The 22,716-nt window shown below is 36.5% G+C and overlaps 1 protein-coding gene across 10 annotated transcripts in view; it reads right to left on the reverse strand.

Moving 5' to 3' along the window:
- SOX6 (SRY-box transcription factor 6) overlaps positions 1-22,716 on the reverse strand; it is a 334,845-nt gene that overhangs the window by 131,059 nt on the left and 181,070 nt on the right. For all 10 annotated transcript variants that reach the window (XM_030450938.1, XM_030450944.1, XM_030450942.1 and 7 more), the window contains 2 exons: positions 7,574-7,746; positions 4,224-4,292 (listed from right to left, as the gene is read on the reverse strand). In XM_030450938.1, the coding sequence (XP_030306798.1) occupies positions 4,224-4,292; positions 7,574-7,746 (242 nt within the window). The remainder of the gene's footprint in view (positions 1-4,223; positions 4,293-7,573; positions 7,747-22,716) is intronic.

Here is a 22,716-nt window from a genome sequence, read left to right on the forward strand (position 1 = left end):
CTTCCAAAGAAGATCACAACAGTTTGCCTGTGGGCAATTAAAAACAGCATACAGCAGTGAAACATAAAGGCAAAAAAGGTCTGTTTTTCCTGGCTAATTCATGATTGAAGATACAATTACAAAATATTTTAAAGGTTTGATGAAGCTGGGGGCTATTCCTAGACTTCTAAGCTTTGTTTATAACTCTTGCTTTCTTTCAAGGGAGTATCTGATCCGCATACCACGCCAATAGAAGTATCAAATTGCTTTCAATGGCTTTATTTGGTCCTGTTCAGTGCCTGCTGGAAGGGGATCAGTTTTGTGATCAATAATGAAAAAAATAAAGAAAAAAAAAGGTGGGGGAGAATATTCCCTAGTGCCAGAACAGTAGCATTGCAATTGCTTATTGCTTGTCAATTGTAAATATAGTTTACAAAGAGAAACAACCTCAGAGACTGTAACTGGACTGACAATGTCTAGATTCCAGGCTGGGCATTTTCAGGAAGCTTACTGCAAGGAGCTTTAGCTTGTCTCCAAAAGGCAATAAATGAAAGGTTTGGCTCTTGAAACTGGAGGTCAGTTACATACTTAATGATGAAGGGTATCTTTAAATCCATTTCTACTATTATTATGCTAGCAAAAAAATTAATTAACCAGGTCAGGGAGGCCATGAAGGCTAATGTGCAATGTAATTATTCCTGATCTTTAGACATGTACTTCTCATAAAGAGATAGCCCTTATTCAGCTTACAAGGTACCTGAACTGTCAGTACTTAATCATGAATAAGAAGAGAGACTCATTGGTTCACCCTCTTCAGTTTTAAGCATGATTCAAATGATTCTTGTTTAAGGAATAGAACAGCTTAGATAGTTGTACTCTTTATGTCACTAGTTTTTGTTTGTTTTTTTGTTTGTTTAACTATTGTAATTGTGTAATTGTGTTCATTCTTTTTGACCGAAATAGAAAATGCAGGAACAGTAATATGAAACTACAACAGTATGAATGCATAGATTAAAAACAGAAAAAAAAATGTATTACCATTAATTTCTAGTGGCTGAATTAAAACCAGAATACCTATGAAAGCAGAGAAAGCCAGGTTTTCTGTGCAATGGAAACCATACCAATTCAAGCTGAAAAGAAAGGGCTCAGTGATGGCACTGAGCACAGCTCCAAGGAGTAAGGTGAAGGGAAGGGTTGGAGCAGCTCTCACTGTAATGCCCACTGCAAGCTTTTCAGAATAGCTCAACAGCCAGTGCCTTAATTAACCATTTCAGCCACAATTTAGGACTTGCCCTAATGAAGCCTGCTCACCAGAGGAAGGAAGCCCTCAAACTTCCATCCCTTAAATACTACCCCACTTAGGGAAATCCTAGAGCAGCATGCTCCAAACATCAGTGGGATCCAACCCCTTCACCAGGTAGACATGAGGGGGTCTGAGGCAGTCCCCAAGCCTCAGTCTGAAAACACTGAATTTTGGAAATAAGGCACTGAATTTCACAGGGGTTTGGGGTACTCAAATGGTTCTCAAGCTTGGAACCGACTTAGACATTCAAGCCTTCCCTTCCTCCAATGTAGTCTCATCTCCGTGTTGTACCACCCGATTTCTCCTTTTAACAGATTTTTTTCCTTATCCTTAAAAGTTTTCCCTTTAACAGCACAGACTATGCAACATCCTCAATATAGGCTAATTTTGTCCCTTTTTAAAAAATCTGAATCAACTTGGAGAGTTATCTGTGAGTTCTTACTTGCCCTACAGTGTTTTCTCAACCTTATTTCAACTAAAAACAATGATTTCTCTGCATAGCCTTGAAGAACAAAGAACTTATGGCATACTAGATTTCCTCCCATCTCTATGAAGTCCTCTGTAGAAGTGTTTACAAATGTTATCCACATTTGAGCTGAAAAATAATAATAAATTGAATTTACCTGAATTTTTCCATTTAAGATTCTCAAAAAATTACATTTAAATTGAGGAACAGGAAACAATTTACCAAATTTTAGATAATCAGAGCTAAGAACAACTCTCAACTCCCAGTCCCTTCCTCCAAGAGATGAAATTGCTCTCCCCAACATGCACACCCAGAAAGTAACATTAGCTTCACTTAGAAAACATGAGACGATTATGCAGAACATTTAATGACCTCAGTACTCTTGAAATACCTATGTTGTTTTCACATGGTAAGACTAGCTAATGTCTGCTCTGCTCATAGACTGCTGAAAAAGTTTTGGATCTATAACAAGTTTGGGGTGAAGCATTCCAGTAAATGGTTTAAAAACAAACAAACAAAAATAATTGCATGAAATAAAATGTTAAAATTATTAAATAAGTAAATAAATATGTACAAGATAATGTAAATACTAAATACCAAAACCACAAAAATTCTCAGTAAGTTAACCCAGAAGGCATCTAGGGAAGGATATGTTTTATTTAATAAGAACTATTTCCACTTTTATATACTGCTGACAGAGATCTTGTAAGCCCCATCTCCAGTAATTTCTAATTGTTTGAGCAGTTAAATAAACTGGATGCACTCAGTCACTGAAGTTATTGTTTAAGAATGAAAACTGTACCTCAGGAGATAACAGTGCTAAACCGTGTATGTCTCGTGATGTAAACATTGCATCAGCAATGACCCACTCCTGCATCCTGGAGAATACACTGTGCTTATTTCAAGTAGCTGTGCTATGAATAAGTCCATACCTGTGCTTCTTACATTTTGCAGTTTTCACAAGGGGAGTGGCAGAGAAGAGTATTATTGTTTTTCTACACATACAAACTGTAGATAAGGATCCACAGCATTTTATAATTGCTGTTTCCTGAAAGGATTGCTCAAGAATGTATTTGAAAGAAATGTACCTTCTGAATAAAATCAAGTTACTGAGGATACAGTTCCTAAATCTACCAAGCCCAAAATCTAAATGGAAAATGTAAACCTTTTTTAGCAAAAATTTTTCCCCTCAAGCTCACAACAAAGTGATTACTTCATCTCACTTCAGATCCCTGCATTATAGGCATCGGCATCGATATCCTCTGTAGTTAATGGAGAAAAATAGTCATTTTAGGGAACAATTCATCTGACATCTTTTAAATGTCTACTTTAGGACAAGATGAATTGCATCCTGAAGTCTACTCACTCTGCTTCTCTCTATTTGCTATAAAACAATCTGGATAATTGAGACAGAGTCAACATTGCAGTTACCTACATTTGATATGATGAATTCTACCCAGTCACCAACGAGACCTTGGAATCCTTAGTGGGGTTTCCTGGGGAGATGCTGGGAGGGGACCTGGGAGAACCAGCACTCACTTGCCTCCTGTACTATACCTAACTAGCCTATACTCTCCTGTATCCCTCCAGGAGGTACAGGTTACAACAAACTTCAACACTCATGACCAATTTAATAGCAATGAATCTATTACAAACTGCAGAGGCAACTTAGAAAGTAGCATATCTCCCAATCAACTCCTGGCTAGCAAACCTGCCACAGAATTAAGAACAAATAAACAAAGAGCTGCTTGGCTCTTGAGAAAATATTGATTGACAGCACAATTATCTGCCATCCCAAACCAAAATGTTTATATCAAAGAACAGGCCCATGGACATGCTTTCAGAGCAGAGAAGGTAATAGACACATGTCAAGAATGCCACATGTCACTCTCTGCTCACATATATTTGCACAAAATTACAACAGATTCTGAGAACAAATACAGACAACTGAATACCTCCAGAATAATCCCAGATCCATAAAGATACAGTTACCTCAAAGGTACATGGGACACATATACCTGTTGGTCTTTGTACATGAGTAGGGACTTTGTACTGTTGCAACTACTATTATCCTATTCTTTAGCTGTTTGCTTTAGTTAATGAAATGGAAACATTCTTCTAAACTTCTTATGAAGCACATTTTACTTTTGCTGAATAAGGAATTTTATTTATTGTGATTGAGACCCTGCTTCTACTTTACTCAATGCGAGTCCAACTGATTGCAGATTTCAGAATTAAACTACAAGATTTAAAAAATAGTTCATAACTTTCAGAAGAAAAATTTGCTTCTTAAAAAAAACACTCTTCCCACCAAAAAGATGTTGGATAATAATTTTCTAAGACACAAAAACCCTCCATAAAAAGCATCTTTACTGAGGCTTGTTAGTAAAGCATGTGGCTGCTTTATTTTAGATGCTTCCCTCTCCATAAATGGAACTTAAGCATAATCAGAAGAGAGCAATAAAACACACTGACCTGAATTTGCTGCTGCAGTAGATTGATTTTGTGCTGCTGTTGCAGAAGTTGCTGCTGTTGTCTTGCAATCTATTAGAAATAAAATTTCCATTAAATTAAAGCAGTGATATTGAAACTACAATATTATGAGTGAAAAACATCTTATTAGTTATTCTTTATTATATTTTTATCATGCACCATTTATATATTTTTAAATGGATATTTTAGAAGTGTCTGTATATGTGATGTAAACATTTTAAATTTAAATGCAACATAAAAATCTAGTTAGCCAGTAAGAAATACATATTTTAAGCACTTAGGTCTCAACTCTACAAAGCATAGAAACATGGGTTAACTGTGTGCATGTGAATAATCTCATCACTATTCAACAAAGCATTTAAGCCTGTGGTGATCTTTGACTGTGATGCATTACTGTTAGCTACAATGGGAATGAAACACATGCTTAAAATTAAGTGCTTTGCTGAATAGGGATGGAATTACTCAGGTGCTGAAGGTTAAACACACATTTTCCTGCTTTGCTGAACTGGAGCCTTAGCCAGTATTTATAGATGTCTCACTATTCAGCACAAGCTCCTAGGCCAAGCTTCTCTAACTTCATTCACAATGAACAGCACATTACTTCTATTGTAAATCTCAATGTCTTCCTTGGAACTACTCAAGGAAGTAGGGTCTTGTTTTGCATAAAAGTCTGTACCTGATGCTTAGTAACTCATCCTCACAAAATCAGCATGCAAAAGCACAAGGGAAACAAAATCCTGCCCCCAGACCAAAAAGCTGCTCCCTGCAATAGGTAACGTGGACTGCAGCTATGAGGGAGCAGGGGAAAAACTGGACTGCTGCTTTATAAGGCTAACAGTGCAGCAGTCTGAAACCAGAAGATTTGTGTTTCCTGGAAACCCCAGCCTCAGCATTTCTGCTACCTTCACTTCTTAATTTCCCCTCTTATAAATATTTATCTAGGGCAGAGGAACAACATAAAACAGCATGAAGTTGGTGATAAAGGTAACGTGGTGACTCAAGTCCACTGTTTTAGTAAAAACCGTCTCAGTCTCCTTTCACACTATCTTCTGAGCATACTTACTCTCCCTATTACAAACAGAGAAATCTAAGTAAAATGTTTTTATGATAAAAAAAATTAAAGAGACATTGCAAGATTGATTTGGAAATAATCAATCAAGTGCAGTTATATATTAACAGATTGTAATAGTTCACACCAGAGATCAAGTCCCATTTTTGTAATCTCTCATTTGTCACCTGGAAATAGCTTTGTCATTTTTTTTCACTGCTACAGTTAAAATTCACTTTTGTATGAGGGAATAACAGAAAATCCATATATATTTAACTCTTGCATATGGCCTTAAAAAGACAAATTGAGGTCTATGGGATTCTGGGGCTCATTCAAGACCAAGTGCCACATAGAAAAGGAATGAAGCAACTGCCATGACCACATACACTGATGCTTGTAACTGGGATCAAAAGCCCTTTATGATCATGCTGTGGAAATAATTCTGAACGAAACTCCCAGTAAAGTGAATAAAAATATTATGAATGAAGACTGAAGAAACAGGCCCAGGTCTGCCAGTGAAAAAGCTAAAACAGAGCTAGCAGCCTGTGTGCCCAGGCTATGTAACCTAGGTGCAGCTCCTAGGACCTCAGCTGATCTACCATCAGATAAGTGGTCAGCTGCAGTGTGCAATGCTTGGAAATCAATTGTAATGTTAACTGTACCACACAGAATATTTTAAAACAAATATGGGTGTTTGATTTACAATTTTGAGTTACACACCAATTGTGCTATTCTGTTGCAGAAGTGTAGTGCTTGTCACTAAAGATGAGCTCTCTCAGGCTTATGTTCACAATGCCCAGTGGCTAGAATCTCAGTGAAGGTAATAGAAAGATTAACGTGGTTTTCATATTCAGAAACAAATTTTTTGCAATTTCACACTGAAAATCAGACACCACCACAGAACTGTATTATGGGTCATTCTTTCTGAGTACTATATCTTTTTTATCAGATTTCCTCAGAATTGTTTGGAGCTCCTGGTGACATGGTTGCTACTTAACATGCCAAGCTATAGCCAAGGCTGAGATCTTCCTTCACCTGTTTAAAGGCACTGACCTGCAGAGGTTCACACTGCTTGTGAACACATTTTTGTACCTGTATGTACAATATATTACCATGTGAAAAGGCATTTTCTGATGAAAACTGAAAATATACCAGGAAGCATCTAACATCAATAGTTCCTCTTAGATGGAACAGTACTGTAATAGAAAATGTATCCAATACTCTGCAATGCAATTACCATAGCATAGTCTTGATGTATAGGCTTGACACAGTAAAGTAGGTTACACAAGCACCATGTGGCTCAAATTCTGAGTTTTATTTGCCTATCGGTTGAGCTACATGCTCGCTTCATTGAGCATGACAACCTAGTTTTAAGTGTCATTTAATTTTCATTTTGAAATATAATTACAAAGTGTTCACTGTAAGATATCACTCGTCTGCAAATGTGTCAAGATTAATTTGTGCTAGCTTATTCACAAGTGTCAATAGTTAATTACTGTGTCATCTCTGGATGGCTAAATGACATTCTAACTTCTGATTTTTTACAGTGTTCCTTTATGTTATTTTCCATTAGGGGATGAGTCCATATTCCTACATGTGGGCAAATACTCAAGCACATAAAATACCAGACGTCACAACTCATTAAAATCAATGGAGCATATATTGCTGTATATATCCTATAAAATACATTTAACTGAAAAGATAATTCTAGTAATAATGTCAGATTCCTAAAAATCACACATTAATTTGGATCTATCTGATTCCTAGTGGGCTAGTACGTGGGATCACTTTTGTTGCACATTTGTACAGTGAGAAAAGAACAGCTCTTTGGACAATGGCATCTTTAAAAAATGAAAGAAAAAAAATGTAAAAAGTTAAAATAAACCCCCAACACAAACAAAAAAATAAAACCTTACTTGTAGAAGACATCTGGTGCTCTGGAGATGCTTATGATTTTTTGTTCAAGTATTTTTTTTTCAAAAAGAGCAAGAGTTAAATAATGGCCATAGTCTGTCTTATTTGTATTTACCAGAACTGCACGTCAGTGCAAGAAGCAAGAACTGTGAGATTTATCAAATGCCACTTATTCTAAAAAAAGAAATTATACCCACTTTTTTCCTCAAGGTCCTATTAAATTTCCTGTTTCTGGGGGAAAAAAATGCAATTTCTGAGGATATTTAAGCTCTTTAAACAACAAAGATGAAAGAGAACAGCAAGCGGGACAGTCTTTATGAGAAGCATTCTGCATGAAACATTTTCACAGGTTTCTTTTTTGGAGCCTCACCTGTTCTTGCTGTTGGCGAGCAAGGTCCATTTGCTGCCGTTGTTTTTCAATTTGTGAGGCTGCCAGCTTTTTCTGTTCATCATGGGCAGCCAGGAGCTGCTCCCGTAAGCTGATCAGCTGGGTGATCATAGTAGAGAGCTGTCGCTCTTTTTCTGCCAGGCTTTCTGGTGTACCTAAATGGAAAGGGAAGATGAACTGTAAATATGAGATAGACAGCAGTTACGAAGCAATATTCACACAAAAAATGGCTGAATCACCAACATGCTTATTTCAAATGACAGCTTGGATATATATTTTACTGATAAATCCCAAAGTAATCTAGCACATAGTTTTGCTGTGCCCTCAGCAGTGGAGGATATAACAAAAATTGAAGCAGAAAAGATATAAAGTATTTCTTTTTTTCCTGACAGGAGTAATTAATGAAGCACTTTGTACAGATCCCTCTATCTTTTCCCTTTAAATCTGCCCGATGTGATAAACACATTCACAGTTTATTACAGACAATTTTCTTTCACTATATATATATTTTGTGGGTTTTTCCACAAATATGTAAAAATGCTAAAAAAAAAAAAATGCTGTTCAGTGGAAGAAGCAGCTTAATAGTTTATTGATCATTTCTCTAAAATACCCATATATCTGTTAGGTCATTTGACTAAATTTAAGCTTTGGTTGCAGAATGCATATTAAAAATGAGCTCTATTTGTCCCTAAGAGAAATGGCTAACCTGAGAAAATGGCTTAAAAATTTTCATTTAACTTTCAAAGTTTACTCTACAGAGAGCACTTAATTAATATGAAACTACGGTACATTTATTCTTTGCGCTAATGACACTTAATGGTCTGTTTATGGGTAAATTGCATGGGTCTCCTAAGTACAGGGTCCTTTTGCAAATCAATCCAGAAATATCTCCTCTTACATATGAAGATATTACTCTGTCACAAACAGCAATGTCAACTGTTGCATTTGAGCTACACGCTGCATTTCTTTGTGTGAGCATCTCAGACCCAGAGCTCTATAACAGGTAACGTAATTACAGTAAGGCAGCAGTTCAGGAATACTGGATGAGCATCTGAAAGAGATTTACAGTTGAAAGTGAAGCAAGTTTTTGTTGTACAGGAGAACTGAGAGTTAGAGAAGGGAATCAAATCAAGAATTTGTCAGGTCTGTAATCAGCCACAATGATATGAGAAGTGGCACAAAAAGAGAGTATTTGCATCCTTCCTTTCCTCCGTTCACAATAAAGAACTGTGATAAAGTCACAGAAATTTTGAAGAGGAAAAAAATGTGTGAGGAACAGGACCTGGGAGGGAATGGAGGAACTGTCACCAAAATTATGACTCCACCTTCTTCCCAGGAGTAAGATGGATATCTTCTAGGGAAGAGAAGAAAGAGGTTGACAGGTTTCACAAGGAGAGGGAAGACAAAACAGATTCCTGCCAAGCATGTCAGAAATTCAAGATGCTCTACTACTTACATCATGGTATGATGGGACCAACATTATTCATAAACAGAATTGTATTTGCAAAAGCTCCATACAAGAAAACCTCTATCTATTAAAATTGCTTTGATGGAAAAAGAAACTGGATGGCTGAAATCATTCACTCTAAACAAAGCAACAAAGGCTCCCAGAAACAAAGGGTATTTGTTTTTCTGTACACTTATTAACTTCATTTAACAACACAAAGCACTGAAATATTCAATTTCTTGGGCACTACTATCTTAGTTTAGAAGAGTCTGCAATGAACTGATGTTACAGTACCTTGTAATGCCAGATCTTAACATATTTGACACAGGTCTCTAGACAAAGTAAATGTAATAACTTATTAACTTCTCCTGTAGAAGTATGATGGATGCATGAAATTAAAGCTGAAGAACAGTCCAGTATTCAGACCAAATCATTGCAAAACTCTAGCATGAAATGAATGAATGAAGCAATAAAAGAGTTCTGTGCAAAAAGCTGTTTCAAATAAAAACAACAAAAAACCCAACAAAAAACCACCAAACCCAAAAAACCCAAACAAAACACCACAAACACACAGAGAAAAAAAGCCACAAAAAAGGGAAAAAAAAGAAGAAAAAAAAGAAGAAAAAAAAGAAGAAAAAGAAAAAAGAAAGAAAAAAAAGAGATTTCTAAAAGGAAGTTTAGGCAGATTGGATGTGGCTAGGAAAATGTCTGCACTGAAGGTACTGCCTTGTCAGGAGTTTGTACTAAGCTCTACTCTGTTGAAACCAGCTCAACCATCTGCAGCTGAGTATAGACTTACCTTAACCTGCTTTAACTCTTACTATTCAGTCTTGATTTTGCACTATGGATCAAAGGTTATTTAGGTGCTCTTCAGTACGATATTGGATACTGAAATTAATCTTCATGGATAAAAGACTGTTTTGCCCAAAAACCACTCCACTGCCCATCATGACTAGTAGAGAGCAACCACTCCACCTATTTTAGAAAGCCAATGGGAAGCAACCTCCTGCCTCAATGACACTTATTGCCATGCCCTGCCACCTGGGAAAACACAGCATGAGACTTTCACATTTGCCAAGCAGTTTTGTCATTGTAATGCAGGCCCCTGATCCTACAGTCATAAAATATTTTACACACCCAAAGCAGATACTAATCTCAAGCTCCATTTCCATATTCTGTGTACTTTGTACTTGCTTCATAATACAAGTAGAAAGCTACACAAAGAGTGCTTGCTAAGGTGAAAAATTTGATTGTTTTTTTATGATCAGTTACAGCCATTTCATAGTGTTACACAAAATGTATAAAGTAGGTTTTTTTACTGAATTTTATGCAATAGCAGGCAGAAGTAACTGTTCTTATTCATAAGAACTATTATTCAGTGTAATAGTTTTTCTTTCCTTTTCCCTCTCCAGAGAAACACATCCAAAATGAATGACCCCATTTAAAGTACTCCAGTCTTTAATTTGTACTGTGCTATGTAATCCAACAACAGAATAGAACTGATGACCACAAAATATACACAGTGCTCCTGGAAAATAATGAGACCTCCATGAAGCTGCAGGACACCTAACCAAACATTGCTCAAGACAAGAAGAAGCACAAGATGCTTGTTGTATGAACAGTGTGAGGGGGAGGGATAATTTAATTTTAGAGTGGAAAATCCCAACCATTATTTTACAGTTTAAATACCAATAAAAAACAACTTTCTCAGAATGCAGACCAGATTGAGTTGATCTAGCTGGGCCAAGAGAGGTCATCAGTAGCTGTGTGCCATCATCATCTGTTTTGCATCCACTTACTGTAGCAAGCAATGAAATTCCTAAACTCATTACCAGTAAATAAACTTCTGCTGCTGCCTAAAATATCTATAAATAAAATAAAAATATAGCTCTCTGTAAAATATATTTGCCATAAAAACAGATAAAACAAAAAGCTTCATGAAAAATACACAGTAAATATGCCAGCTTCCATAAAATATTATATATCACAGCTTTCTGTCCAATCCTATTCTCTTACTCTGAAGACTGCAGTACATTTTTTTTTTCCATGGGGTCTTCCTTATCCCCAAAACACATCTGTCTTGAGTTTCTCTCAGATTTGTCAGGTGGATCAGTGCTCCCCAGGGCCTGCTCCATCTGAAGTATTTTAATTTGACTAAACACCTGATTTATTTTATCTCTCCGATGAGAAAGGCAGTTTGTCTTAATAGAGCCTGTCAGCCTACAGTTCCATTCACAGCAATTTACAGGCAGCCAGGGATGCTGAAAAAGAAGAGTGCTGTGATTCTGTATTTTATCCTCCTCCAGAAAGCACCTAAAAGCAGCTATTCACTGCTACTGCATGTGGCATTTTAGAACTGAATTAGCTTTTTATTCAAGTAACTACAGTTGTTGTGAATAGCTTATCTGTAAAATTGCTACATTCACTACTGATTTTATTAACCTTTGGCTCTATCACAAAATGGTCTTCAGTTAGGAAAGACCTTTAAATTTGACACATTTTTCTTAGACGCCTTTATTTCAGTGACTTCAGATATACTGAATTTGATCCATTGACTCCTTTTACCAACGCTATTTAAAATTTTGAGTGTTGGTGGGAAGTTGATAGTTTTTAAGGATTTCTTTTTAAAATGAAGATACAACAGTTATTCATATCAAAAGTTCAGAAAAAATAGTTCTTATTTTTCCTTTGGTTATATATTCTTGCCCTTTGTGATTCTAATCATAAGCTGAAAAATTATTTGGCTATAGCAATGTTTCATTTTTCCTGTGTGTGCTTACTGTTTTACCCTTTATTTTTGTGTGGATTTGAGCACAAATTGAGATAAAATGGTCAGATTGAACAGAACTAAGGCATCAAAGAGAATTTTTGAGAAATTCTGGTCATAGGTCAATCTAACCAGGAGTGAGAAAATAAAAAGTAGCTATAAATCTGCTGAGAAAGAGAGGAGAGTTCAACTTGTTCAAGTTTGCTTGTGGCAAAATCCTGCCTTTAAAACTGATCAAAATAATACATGATTTCTGGTACACAAATTTCTAACTGTCCTTGTGGCAAGTTGTCATAATATAGAGTTAATAGCTGCTGGTAAAGGGAAAAAAATAAGCAGGAATAACAACAACAACAAAATTACTTCTAGACTTACAGAGCATAATTTAAACTAATTTCTTTGACACTCAGCAAAAGAAAACAAGATAAACCCACATTCTATCAAGTGAATAAAAGACAAAATACTTTGGAAATAAGTCAAAAATCTATAGGCATTATCCAAAGCTTGCTGAAATAGGATTCTTAGCTGTGACACCAAATTATTGTGAGTCCTTGAATGTGCTTGCCTAAGTTTCCCAACATGTACACAAAATAGAACACTTCCAATCAGGGGGTTTCATGCCTGGCTAGTTAATGCTTCTGAAGTGCTTTGAGATCTTTTCATGGAATCTCTACACAGCTGCGAAGTATTACTGCTTCTCTTGAATTCTGTGATTAGTGTAACGTATGACAAATACCATCCTGGTTTATGCACTGCATCTAAACTAACTTTTGCCTCATATACTTAAAGGAAATGAAAATTAATAAATCACAAATTATTCCTTATATATTTTTAAAATAAACACATAGGGTGATTTTCAAGAGACACTAATGCAAGAACTGTGGACTTTGCCAAAAACTAAGATGGGCTTTAAATCACATAGCTGCAGTTCCAAAGTATCTTTATAGTATCATCACCATAATAAAATAATAAAATAGTCCTGTATGAATCAATTTCTCTGTTAGGGTTTTTTGGTTTGTTGTTTGTTTGATTTTTGGTTTGGGGTTTTTTTGTGGGTTTTTTTTTAATGGACATTGTTTGAAAAGAAGGCAAAAATACAATGCTAGACATAAAAGACAGTGTATTTGATCTTAGCTGCCCAGAGATAACCTGGTTAAACCATTCTGTCTAACACGGCAGTCTGCAGCACACATCAGATAGGCTGTGATGTCTCTACTTCACAGGCTCTGTCCAGCATTTAGCATTTACCCTTTTTTGATTGGGTCACCTTTTAAATGCCACAAAATAGGGCAGCAGAAGTCAACAAAAATAAATGGGGAAAACAGAAGAAAGTAACAATTTAATGGAAGGGCTTTGGAGATAAAAGTCACTTTGTGAGCGCAGCCTGACTAAGGAGCCCCCTTGCCGTTGCAATAGCATCTAATTTGAGTTCTAACTCCAACAGCAGTTTAAAAAGCTTTCCACTCTAAAGGGCCCCAAGTGCATCATAAAGATAAAGCATTTCAGTAGAAAACAGACACAAAGACCTCTATTATCTTATCAGTCTTTGGTTACAACAGCTGAACCAATATGACTAGGTTCTGAATGACTTTTTTTCTCCTGTTCTTTTTATAACACTGGAATACTGGAATTTCTTTATTTCACGATCAGTGAGCAATTGTTGATGTTCCCATATGCTACTGTCCAGTCCTTAGTCAATAAAAAGTTTTATAAATGCTTCCATTGTGCTTTGTAGCATCCCAGTGCAGAAGGCAGCACAGCTAACATGTCCAGCACACAGACCACACCAGATAGCTTCTCTTGTGAAGGTGTGAGATTCCCTCACTCCCTTGTGTCTCAAAGGATGGTGTTTTAATCTTTAAGCAAAGAAAAAATAATACCTTATGTTTATAAACACTACTGGGAGTTAATATTAAGAACAACTGAAAATATTCTAGGAATAAAATCTGTCAGGTTTACAAAAAAAAAGATGGCTTATGTTAGCTATGCTTATGAGAAGGATGAAAATGGTTTACTCACCATCTGCAGGATTTGTCCTGATGTCACATTCACTAAATACCAGATGCTTAGGATATTTCTCAGGTAGGACCAATTTGAAGCTAACATGATTCACAGAGCAGAAGAATCAGAGAATCACAGGATCACTGAGGCTGGAAAAGGCCTCTGAGATCATCTAGTCCAGCCTATAAGTGAACCCCACTGCATGGCCAGACCACAGCACTAAGTGCCACATCTGCCTTTCCTTAAACATTTCCAGGGACGGTGACTCCATCACTTCCCTGTGGAGCCCATTCCAACACCTGATCACCCTCATTGTGAGGAATTTATTTCTGACATCCAACCTAAACTTCCCCAGGTGCTGCTCCAGGCCCTGCCCTGCTGTCTCCTCCTGTCACTCACTGCCTGGGAGAAGAGCCTGACCCCCACCTCGCTAAAACCTCTCTTCAGGTAGTTGTAGAGATTGATAAGGTCTCCCCTGAGTGTCCTTTTCTCCAGGCTAAACAATCCCACCTCCCTCAGCCTCTCCTTGTAAGAATTTTCCCTTGGTCCCTTCACAGCCCCGTTGCTCTCCTCTGGATCCGCTCCAGCACCTCAGTGTCCCTCACGACGTGAGGCGCCCAGAACTGAGCTCAGCACTCAAGACGAGGCCTCTTAAGCTAATCATAGGCCAGACTCTCACTCCTACACTGCCCATAACATTACAGATAGCAGAGAGAGAATGAAATTTCCTCAGTAAAGTCAGTGACCCTTCATTTTCCTGTGTCAGTATAGCCACAGACAGGAGAGGGAGAGGGCAGGGACCCCCACTGCAGGCCCAGCTGCACCTCACTCACCACCACAGCCGCCTCTGGTGCTGTGTGAACCGAGCAGCTGGCAGCCCCCACAGCAAACGTCCTGCACCCACGGCTGCTTGGATCATACCCAGGCTTTCATCCAGTCCACACATACATCTTGTCTAACTAGGGGAGACAGTACATGTGTAGAGGAGTGATCCAGGTACAGATCCCTCCCTGACATAGGTCTGGGATGATGACTGGAGTCCTCGGGCCTAAGTGCCCTCACAGATCCTCGCTTCATCATCGTACCTCTGAGCATTCAGTACCCTATATAATCATTTAAAGTGTCTTACACAGCTGGTCTTCTCCTTGTCAAAAGACTTGGATGGATTAATCTCTTTTTCAAACTTCACAAATCACAGAATAGTTTTGTCTGCATTAAGAACAAATAAGTCCTGGCACCTTATACAGCAATCCAGCTGAACATTTCCCCTACAGATTTGCCATCACCTGCTGGCAGCCGAGGCTGATCTGCTGTAGCATTGGCTAACAAACACTTTTACCTCAGCTTTGCTTCTGTAAAAAAACACCTCTTCTGATACAATGTTTCTGTCATTGCTTTTAACATTTTTTTTTTTAAATATCACCTGTTTGCTGCACTTTTTGTTCTCACATTGTTCCTTAGCAATTTCTAAAGTGTTTCTTGAGGAATATCTTACATTCAGAGGTTTTATTCCTTGACTGTTTTTCACAACAATCCTAAGCAAAGTAAGCCAATACATTCAAAAGAAAGACACTGCAGAGACTGGATCAAAATAACTGTTCAGAGCTTACTACCAAGCAGCTCCAAAACAAGTAATCTGAAAGGCAAAGGACTGAATTGAATAGCACCTGGTCAGATCATTGAGCAGCACAATAACAGATTCCCCATTTTTAAAGACGTGGTGAATTCACTGTTGAGTCCTAAACTGTAATCTGCATCAGGAATGTAGGAAAGAATGTGATGATAGCCAGAGCTTCTACCTGCCCCTCCTCCAAACTGTACTCAGCAAAAAAATAAGAATTCCAACAAATCTTGTGGACTCCTTCTTTTCTTTGACACACACAAAAAGAATGCTTCTATCTGCCACAAGCCTTGGAAGACTTTATCTATGTTTAGAGATTCTGTTAGTATCTCACATTAACAATTCTACTTTAGTATTGTTTTCTATTAAGAAACAAAAAACAAAAAAAGGAAAGAAAGAAAGAAAGAAAAAAAAAACTTAGCCAGTTTATTAGAACTACTCTCCACTGCCAGAATAACACATCAACTTACATTCTAAATAATACTAGAAGTATATATGAAGTGTTTGTTCATGCACATGCTTGTGGAAGAAAGAAGAAATACTTAAATCATGAATAAACTTTCAGGAACCTTCTCCATGCAAACATCCCCCCGCAGATCAATCTACCAGTTTGGTTTTTTCAGAAGTTAAAATATCACAAGATTGGTTCAAGTTTCCCTTTTAGAGAACTCATATTAAGCACAAAAAAAACATTATCAGGCCAATATTGTGTTCTTTCTCAAAGAGATGAGAAAGTCACAAGAAATGTTTCAGATATAAATCCTGGAATTTTTCTCAACTAAAAAGGCTGTACAACTGACTGCAACACAATAGTCCTGTAACACTAAGTTCTCACATAAGAAAACATAGAAAATGAAGCTAAGACTCTTCCTTCTGAAGATGGGGCACAACTACTAAATACCAGATAAAACCCAAGTCCCTCTAAACCAATGATTTTCACAGTGCTTGTAAGCTTCTTCAGGACACTGGAATCAATAACCCAGCAGGTCTTCTCTCTCTACTTTAGATATACATGTAGAACCAGAAATATTATTTATATACAGTGGGTGAGAACTGATACCCATGTTCCCATAAACAGTAAGTGAAGCCAGTTATTCACCTTCCCTATTTTCTCTCTGGACCTGACTCAAGAGACATGGATTCTTTCATCACCTTTACTCAATTTTCTAATTGTCAGAGGACCAATATCAGACATATCAAATAGAAATCAAAAAAACCAAAACATCTCATCACTGAACACTATCAAATAACATTGTTTTTAATGACATTGTATTAGTTTATATAAATCTCTCTGTATTGGGTGTGTAGAAATACTAGTAAAGAAGCCTATACATTTATGTATTTCATAGCAATATCCTGGTTTGTGGTTTGAGACTGACAGCATTGTTTGACATAAAAAACTGTACATAGAATTAAATTTTAAATGCTCTTATTAAATTCTTAGTTCTCCTCATGAGCAACTTACAGCTTAATGTGAAACTACAGGTGTGGAACTTAGAATGAGGTGCTTAAACCAAGAAATACTGCCACACCTTTCACACCAGTTTCAGAGATATTCCAACAAAATGGCACTTTGCCCTAAACATTATTTTGCCTTCTGAACAATTCTTTCCTATTTTTTTTTTTCTCTTCTGACATAGAAATTTACTGAATGGAGTTCTCCTGCAGTAGAATTGTTATTGCATCTTAATTTAGGTAAGTTATATCTCAGAAACCCCCTACCCTTCATTTCCAGAAAAGAAGAAAACCATCTTATTTCTAGACAAATATTTGCATCTGTTCCTTGACGCAGAGAAATGGATGGTCTGACACATGAACACCAAACCATATCTAATATCCATATAAAACATTGCAGAAAGAGGCAAAAATAAGATACTTTTTTGTAACTTCCACTTTTGGGTGTGATTTTTTGGGGGGTTTTTTTTGGTTTGTTTTTTTTTTTATCCAGTCATAGGTAGTTTCTTCTTCTGAGAGCCACAACAGATGACAGTGTGGAATAAGCAGGATATTATCAACATGAAAAGACTGGGAGTCTGCTGAAGAAAAGAATGTAAATGGAGAATTCAGGACTGATTTTGAAATTGCTCCATTTCATTGATTGTTCTTTCATAACAGCATACAGCTGGATAAAAACAATTTTGTTTCCATATTCAATTTTAACTTCAACAAGTGATTTCTGGGTACCATGATACTTCTCAAGAGGAATCTTATTTTACTATTATGTAAACATGATACAATTCCAAGTGATCTATACTACTTTTTGTTATTTTAAAACTATTATTTCTTTCTGCTGACGTGTAAATTAAAAAAGCACTTTTTAGAAGAAAGAACTCTCCAAGAAGGCATCTTTTATCAGAAGGATGAACCGAATATCTGTTCTATCCTTATTCTGGAAAAAATATTATATATGTACATGCATAAAAGTGACTGGAAGGAAGCAAAGCTAAGAGGAAGTTTAGTATCTCATTTGATTAATATACCTCATACGAAGTAGATTACATCAATTTCCCTATATTATGGCACTCATAGTTACCTGTGATTTCTTTAGCTGCTATTTGCCTTCCAGTAAAAAAGTTCACGATGTAAAACAAGTTTCTGCTAATTTGTTCAGTCTTCTCACATTTTCTAAACTATAGATTAATAATAAAAGATGCAGAAGAACTGTATGTTTTACGTTTCCAATCTTGTATAGCAAGCTACAGAAAATGAGGGTTTTTTCTCTTTTTTCCCTGCTTTTTGCCTCCATATTTGGAGAAATAATAAAAGTGAGCCTTCGCTTTTAGTGAGGAATACTTTGCACTGTATTGTCTATAAATTCATATATTGGGTGATGGTAAGAAAAGGTGACAGCTGAAGCCTGTACAGCTTTTATGTGTACTGCTGCAGTTGGACATGTGCAAATCAGATGAAATAAACACATCATCACTATACCTTCCCGTGGGAGTAATCTAGTTTTAAAGTGCCTTATATCCAATCTGAGCATCTGAGTACAATGAAGGTCTATACGAATAAGGACAGGAATGAATATTTTTCTCTCTGGGCACAAGAAATAAGAAAACCTTTCTATAGGTGCTACTGCAGCTTTTTTTATAAAAAGGCTAATCAATCTACACGTTAGGATTTCATTACTGGAGTTCATTTGCCTTAAAGCTACCACAGAGAGTAATCCCACTCCACAACACTCTAGGAATCTTGCCTCTCTTCTTATACTCAAAACTGTAACCCAGATGCATTTCTTCTACTGCATCCAGAATGCACAATATACACAGGAGAGGAGATGGGCCCCTGTGAAATGTACTCTGACTTATGATGTCTTGCATTTACTTTTTATATCATGTTAAATAAGTTACTTCCATGAGTTTTTAGTTAGCAGATATTAGCTACACGACTCAGAAATGTCTAAATATAAATATGAGGAGTATTAGTACTGCAAGATTTATATACCTAAAATATAAATTTTAATTTTGATCTTAATTACATGTTCATCTTTCATGTCTTACAAATACAAACAAGTATATCAATGAAAAACTTATATTTGCCTCTGAAGATTTTTATTGCCTCTGGTGATAAGTAATGAAGAAGCAAAGTTTATTGCAAAACAAGGACATTAGCATACCCTGTCTATCATGGAAGCTGTAAAGAAGAAACTTCCTACTTCATCTGAGAAGAGACAATTTAGTGAGAAGCCTTTGATATGTATGGAAAAGCAACAACATTTTATGCATTTAGAATGTGCCCACAGAAGTCAATTCAAGGGTTTACACTTATTTCAGTGGCCTTTGAAAAAGGTCCATCGACATTTTCCTTAATAACGACATTAGGTGGTCAAAACTGGCAGCTTCAGGCTTGTAAACCTGAATACTATTTTAAATTTCTTTCATAATCACTCATAAATTTCAAGTTCTACTTATCCGTAAAACCAATGCAGTAGAGCATACTAATGCTTCAAATATGAATTCTCTTATCTATTGAAATGACCACAGCATCACTCTATGGGTATGAGAAACAAAGAACAAACAAGTAAACAATGCTTGTAGTTCCCTCAAAGCTTTTTTTTAATAATTAATTAAGAACACACTCCAGAACAAAAGTCCTATGTCCAGCTTGTTGTGCCCCTATGAAATATGCTACTAAATTATCAGTCAAGTTTTCTAACTGCAGAAAAATCTCCTAAATTGCACTAACCAGAGCACAAAAGAGGTGGTCTAACATTTGCTGACTGAAGCTCCACACATATTCTAAGTGTGTTCTGCTATAATTATACTCCAACCACAAGCATGAGCATGTTTAGCCAGATGTTTCTCAGAGGAGACTAAAAGTCCAGTTGGAAACTTTCTTAATTCAATTTATTTGTATACCTAGTTGATCACAAACCAAAACATTTAACAAAGCCCTTTGCATCAGAATCTCTGGTAATGAAATTCTTCACAGTCCCAAACCAGAAAATGGTGTCATGTTATTTTTTTTGCTTATATAGGTACTCTACCAGTGAAACAGGATCATCCAGAATGAAACCATAAGCACCAGCTACACAAAAGACTCAATACAATTTAATATTGAAAGTCCTGAACTTCAGCAGAACATTAAACACAGTGTAAAGATGACTCAGAACAAATCCTGAAGCTCTTGAAACAAGCAAGAAACACACCAAAAGGTTTTGAATTCATTCTAGCAGCATTCTAATTCAATATTTTATACATAAACATGAGGTATATTCAAGAAATGAAGACCCTATAATTGATGTTCTCTCCTTAAGACAATAACACACCATCCAAGTTGCATTTTCATTGCTTTATTTCTCCAGAAACCATAATGTTAGCATTATCTTTCCTTCATAAAAAGGCACTAAAACTAAAAACCAAGAAGCAGGAGCAGGCAAACCAGATTGCTACTGAGTTCTCAATTGGTTTTGAAAGCTAACCATCTTCAAGTGCTGTATTTTAAAAAAAATGAGTATGTCTGGAACAACATACCTATTGCAACTTGATGCAATGTTTCTGACATGTTTCTCAGAAGTTATTTCAGTTTAACTGTGATACTAATTGAAGGCTAATTGTGACTGCAAAATCATTTTGCATCTAAGCAATGGTTATTTCCTCTCTATGAATTTTAAATATACATCAAAATTTCAACCTGTCTGCATCTGCAAAGACCTTGGATATTTTTCCAAGGAGTTTCTTACATTTAGGTGTCTGTGAGCCAGGCTTTTTTAAAGGGATTTAGGACTCTTAATACTGCAGATAAATGCATGGCCTTTTAAAAAAAAAAATGTCAAGCCACTGACACCCACTGACTCTGTTGACATCTATCACATTTATTTTCATATGAAAAGATAATATATTTTTCTGACTCAACTACTCAGTATTATTTCAGGCATTAATTCAGTGTATATACTTCAAGATTAGTGACTTTCTCAATTGCTTAACCAACTGCACAACTCTGCTTGCTATGACATCTCTGACAAAAAAAGCACCTGTAAAAGCTCAAAAGGTAAAAACATTAGTAAAAACATTACCTAGTTTACCACCTAACCTCCTATTTCTCACAATATCATCTAACAATTCTAGCTGCAGGTCAAGAACAGTAAAGAAATATCATATATCTTGAGTCCTGAACCACAGAAAACAAACTCTTTCAGAATTTGAATGACAAGTGGCACGTTAGTTCTGTTTTTTAAAAAAAACCAAAAACACAACACACACCATTCAGAGGCTTTTAAGGACCAGCATAGAAACCCAGTCTGTAAATGTTACCATTTTGGACAGTAGGTGCAGTGACAGGCCTGACACTGGTGATGCCAGCTGCTCTATGGGCTCTGACTTTGAGCAGTTGAGAGCAGTGTCTTCCTTTTACCTCACTTCCAAACTTGAACTGTATATTATTTTCTGTGTTTAATGTGTTACAACATTTCACACAGGTACAGCTATCATAATGTGAATTTCTTGGAGCAGATTCTGCTGATGTGCAACTAAACCCTATATTTTGTCATGAGTGATTTGCTGATTATCACCATAGCCCTTTTCAGTACTTGTAACTATAATTCAGAGAAACATTTTTATTGGTGTTAGCACACTGAAAATGGAGGGGAACAGGGAAGGCAACATGAGAGAAGGGACTTTCCTATCTATTCAGTTAACTAAACTTCAGCAATATGTGGAGACTGACCATGGTTTTTCCAGGTCAGCACATGGAGAATTCTGACTGTGGCCCACTTACAGACAGTTCTTAGTACCAAGTGTTCATATTTGTCTGATGGTGGGATATGTTATCTGACAGTATGCAGAGAGACCCAAAGTGCCTTTATCAATCACTGTTATCTTGAAAAGTGGCAGACCGTAACCTGATAGGCCCAAGTATTTCTCTTTTTAGAAAAATCATTACATCTCAGAAGAGGTGAGCACACCCATCTGTGGCTGAAGTCCAAGACAACCAAAATTACACTATAAAACCCTTGGGAGGTGAAGAAAACAACAATAAAATAGAACAGAGGGTTAATTAGTTTACATGTGTAAGTAGGAACCCTGTATTCACTACAACACCAAAGAAAGAAAATACACACTCATCTTGAGAGTGTTGCAGAATTTCAACAATAGGCAAGTGGATCCTGGCATGACAGTAAAGGAGCAAAGGTAAAAAGATGTTCCTACATATTCCTACAAGGAGCTCTATGATTCTTAAGGAATCAGAAAATAAACCACTGAACAGTTATGCCCATTTCATTTTCTCTGGCTTCCTTAGTAAACCACTGTTCATATTCCTTTGATGTCACCAATAAAAGCTGAAGTGTCTGTAAGCTTTGCCACAACTGAAAAAACAAAACAAAACAAAACAAAAGTGAAGTTTTACAAACCTACATAAACTGCCTGTATACACTGTGCTGTCTTCTGAAATCCTGCAAGTTGAGTCTACCACCTGCATTTTAACCGTAGAGGAGATTCTTAGTATCTGTGATAAGATTGTGTTCCAGCTTTCACAGTGAACTACAATTGTCTATTAAAATATTACATTAATGACAAAATCCCATAATGTAAAAGTATGGTGAACCTTGCCTATATATAACTGCTCTTAGGGGCTGGACTTGTGATCTGACTTCAGTAGAACACAGTAGGGGCATATATCAGTCTACAGTATTTCCAAGTCAAAACAAATGCAAAAGATGTATCTTCACATAGTAGTGTGTTTAAAAATGTCAGAAATGTCAACCACTTACTTACTTTCATATTACACCTAATTAATACAAATTGCGTTTAATTTCACATTTAGTAAAACATATTGCTGCCCAAAATAAG

The sequence above is a fragment of the Calypte anna genome, chromosome 5 (genome assembly GCF_003957555.1).
Source record: "Calypte anna isolate BGI_N300 chromosome 5, bCalAnn1_v1.p, whole genome shotgun sequence".
NCBI lineage: Eukaryota > Metazoa > Chordata > Aves > Apodiformes > Trochilidae > Calypte > Calypte anna.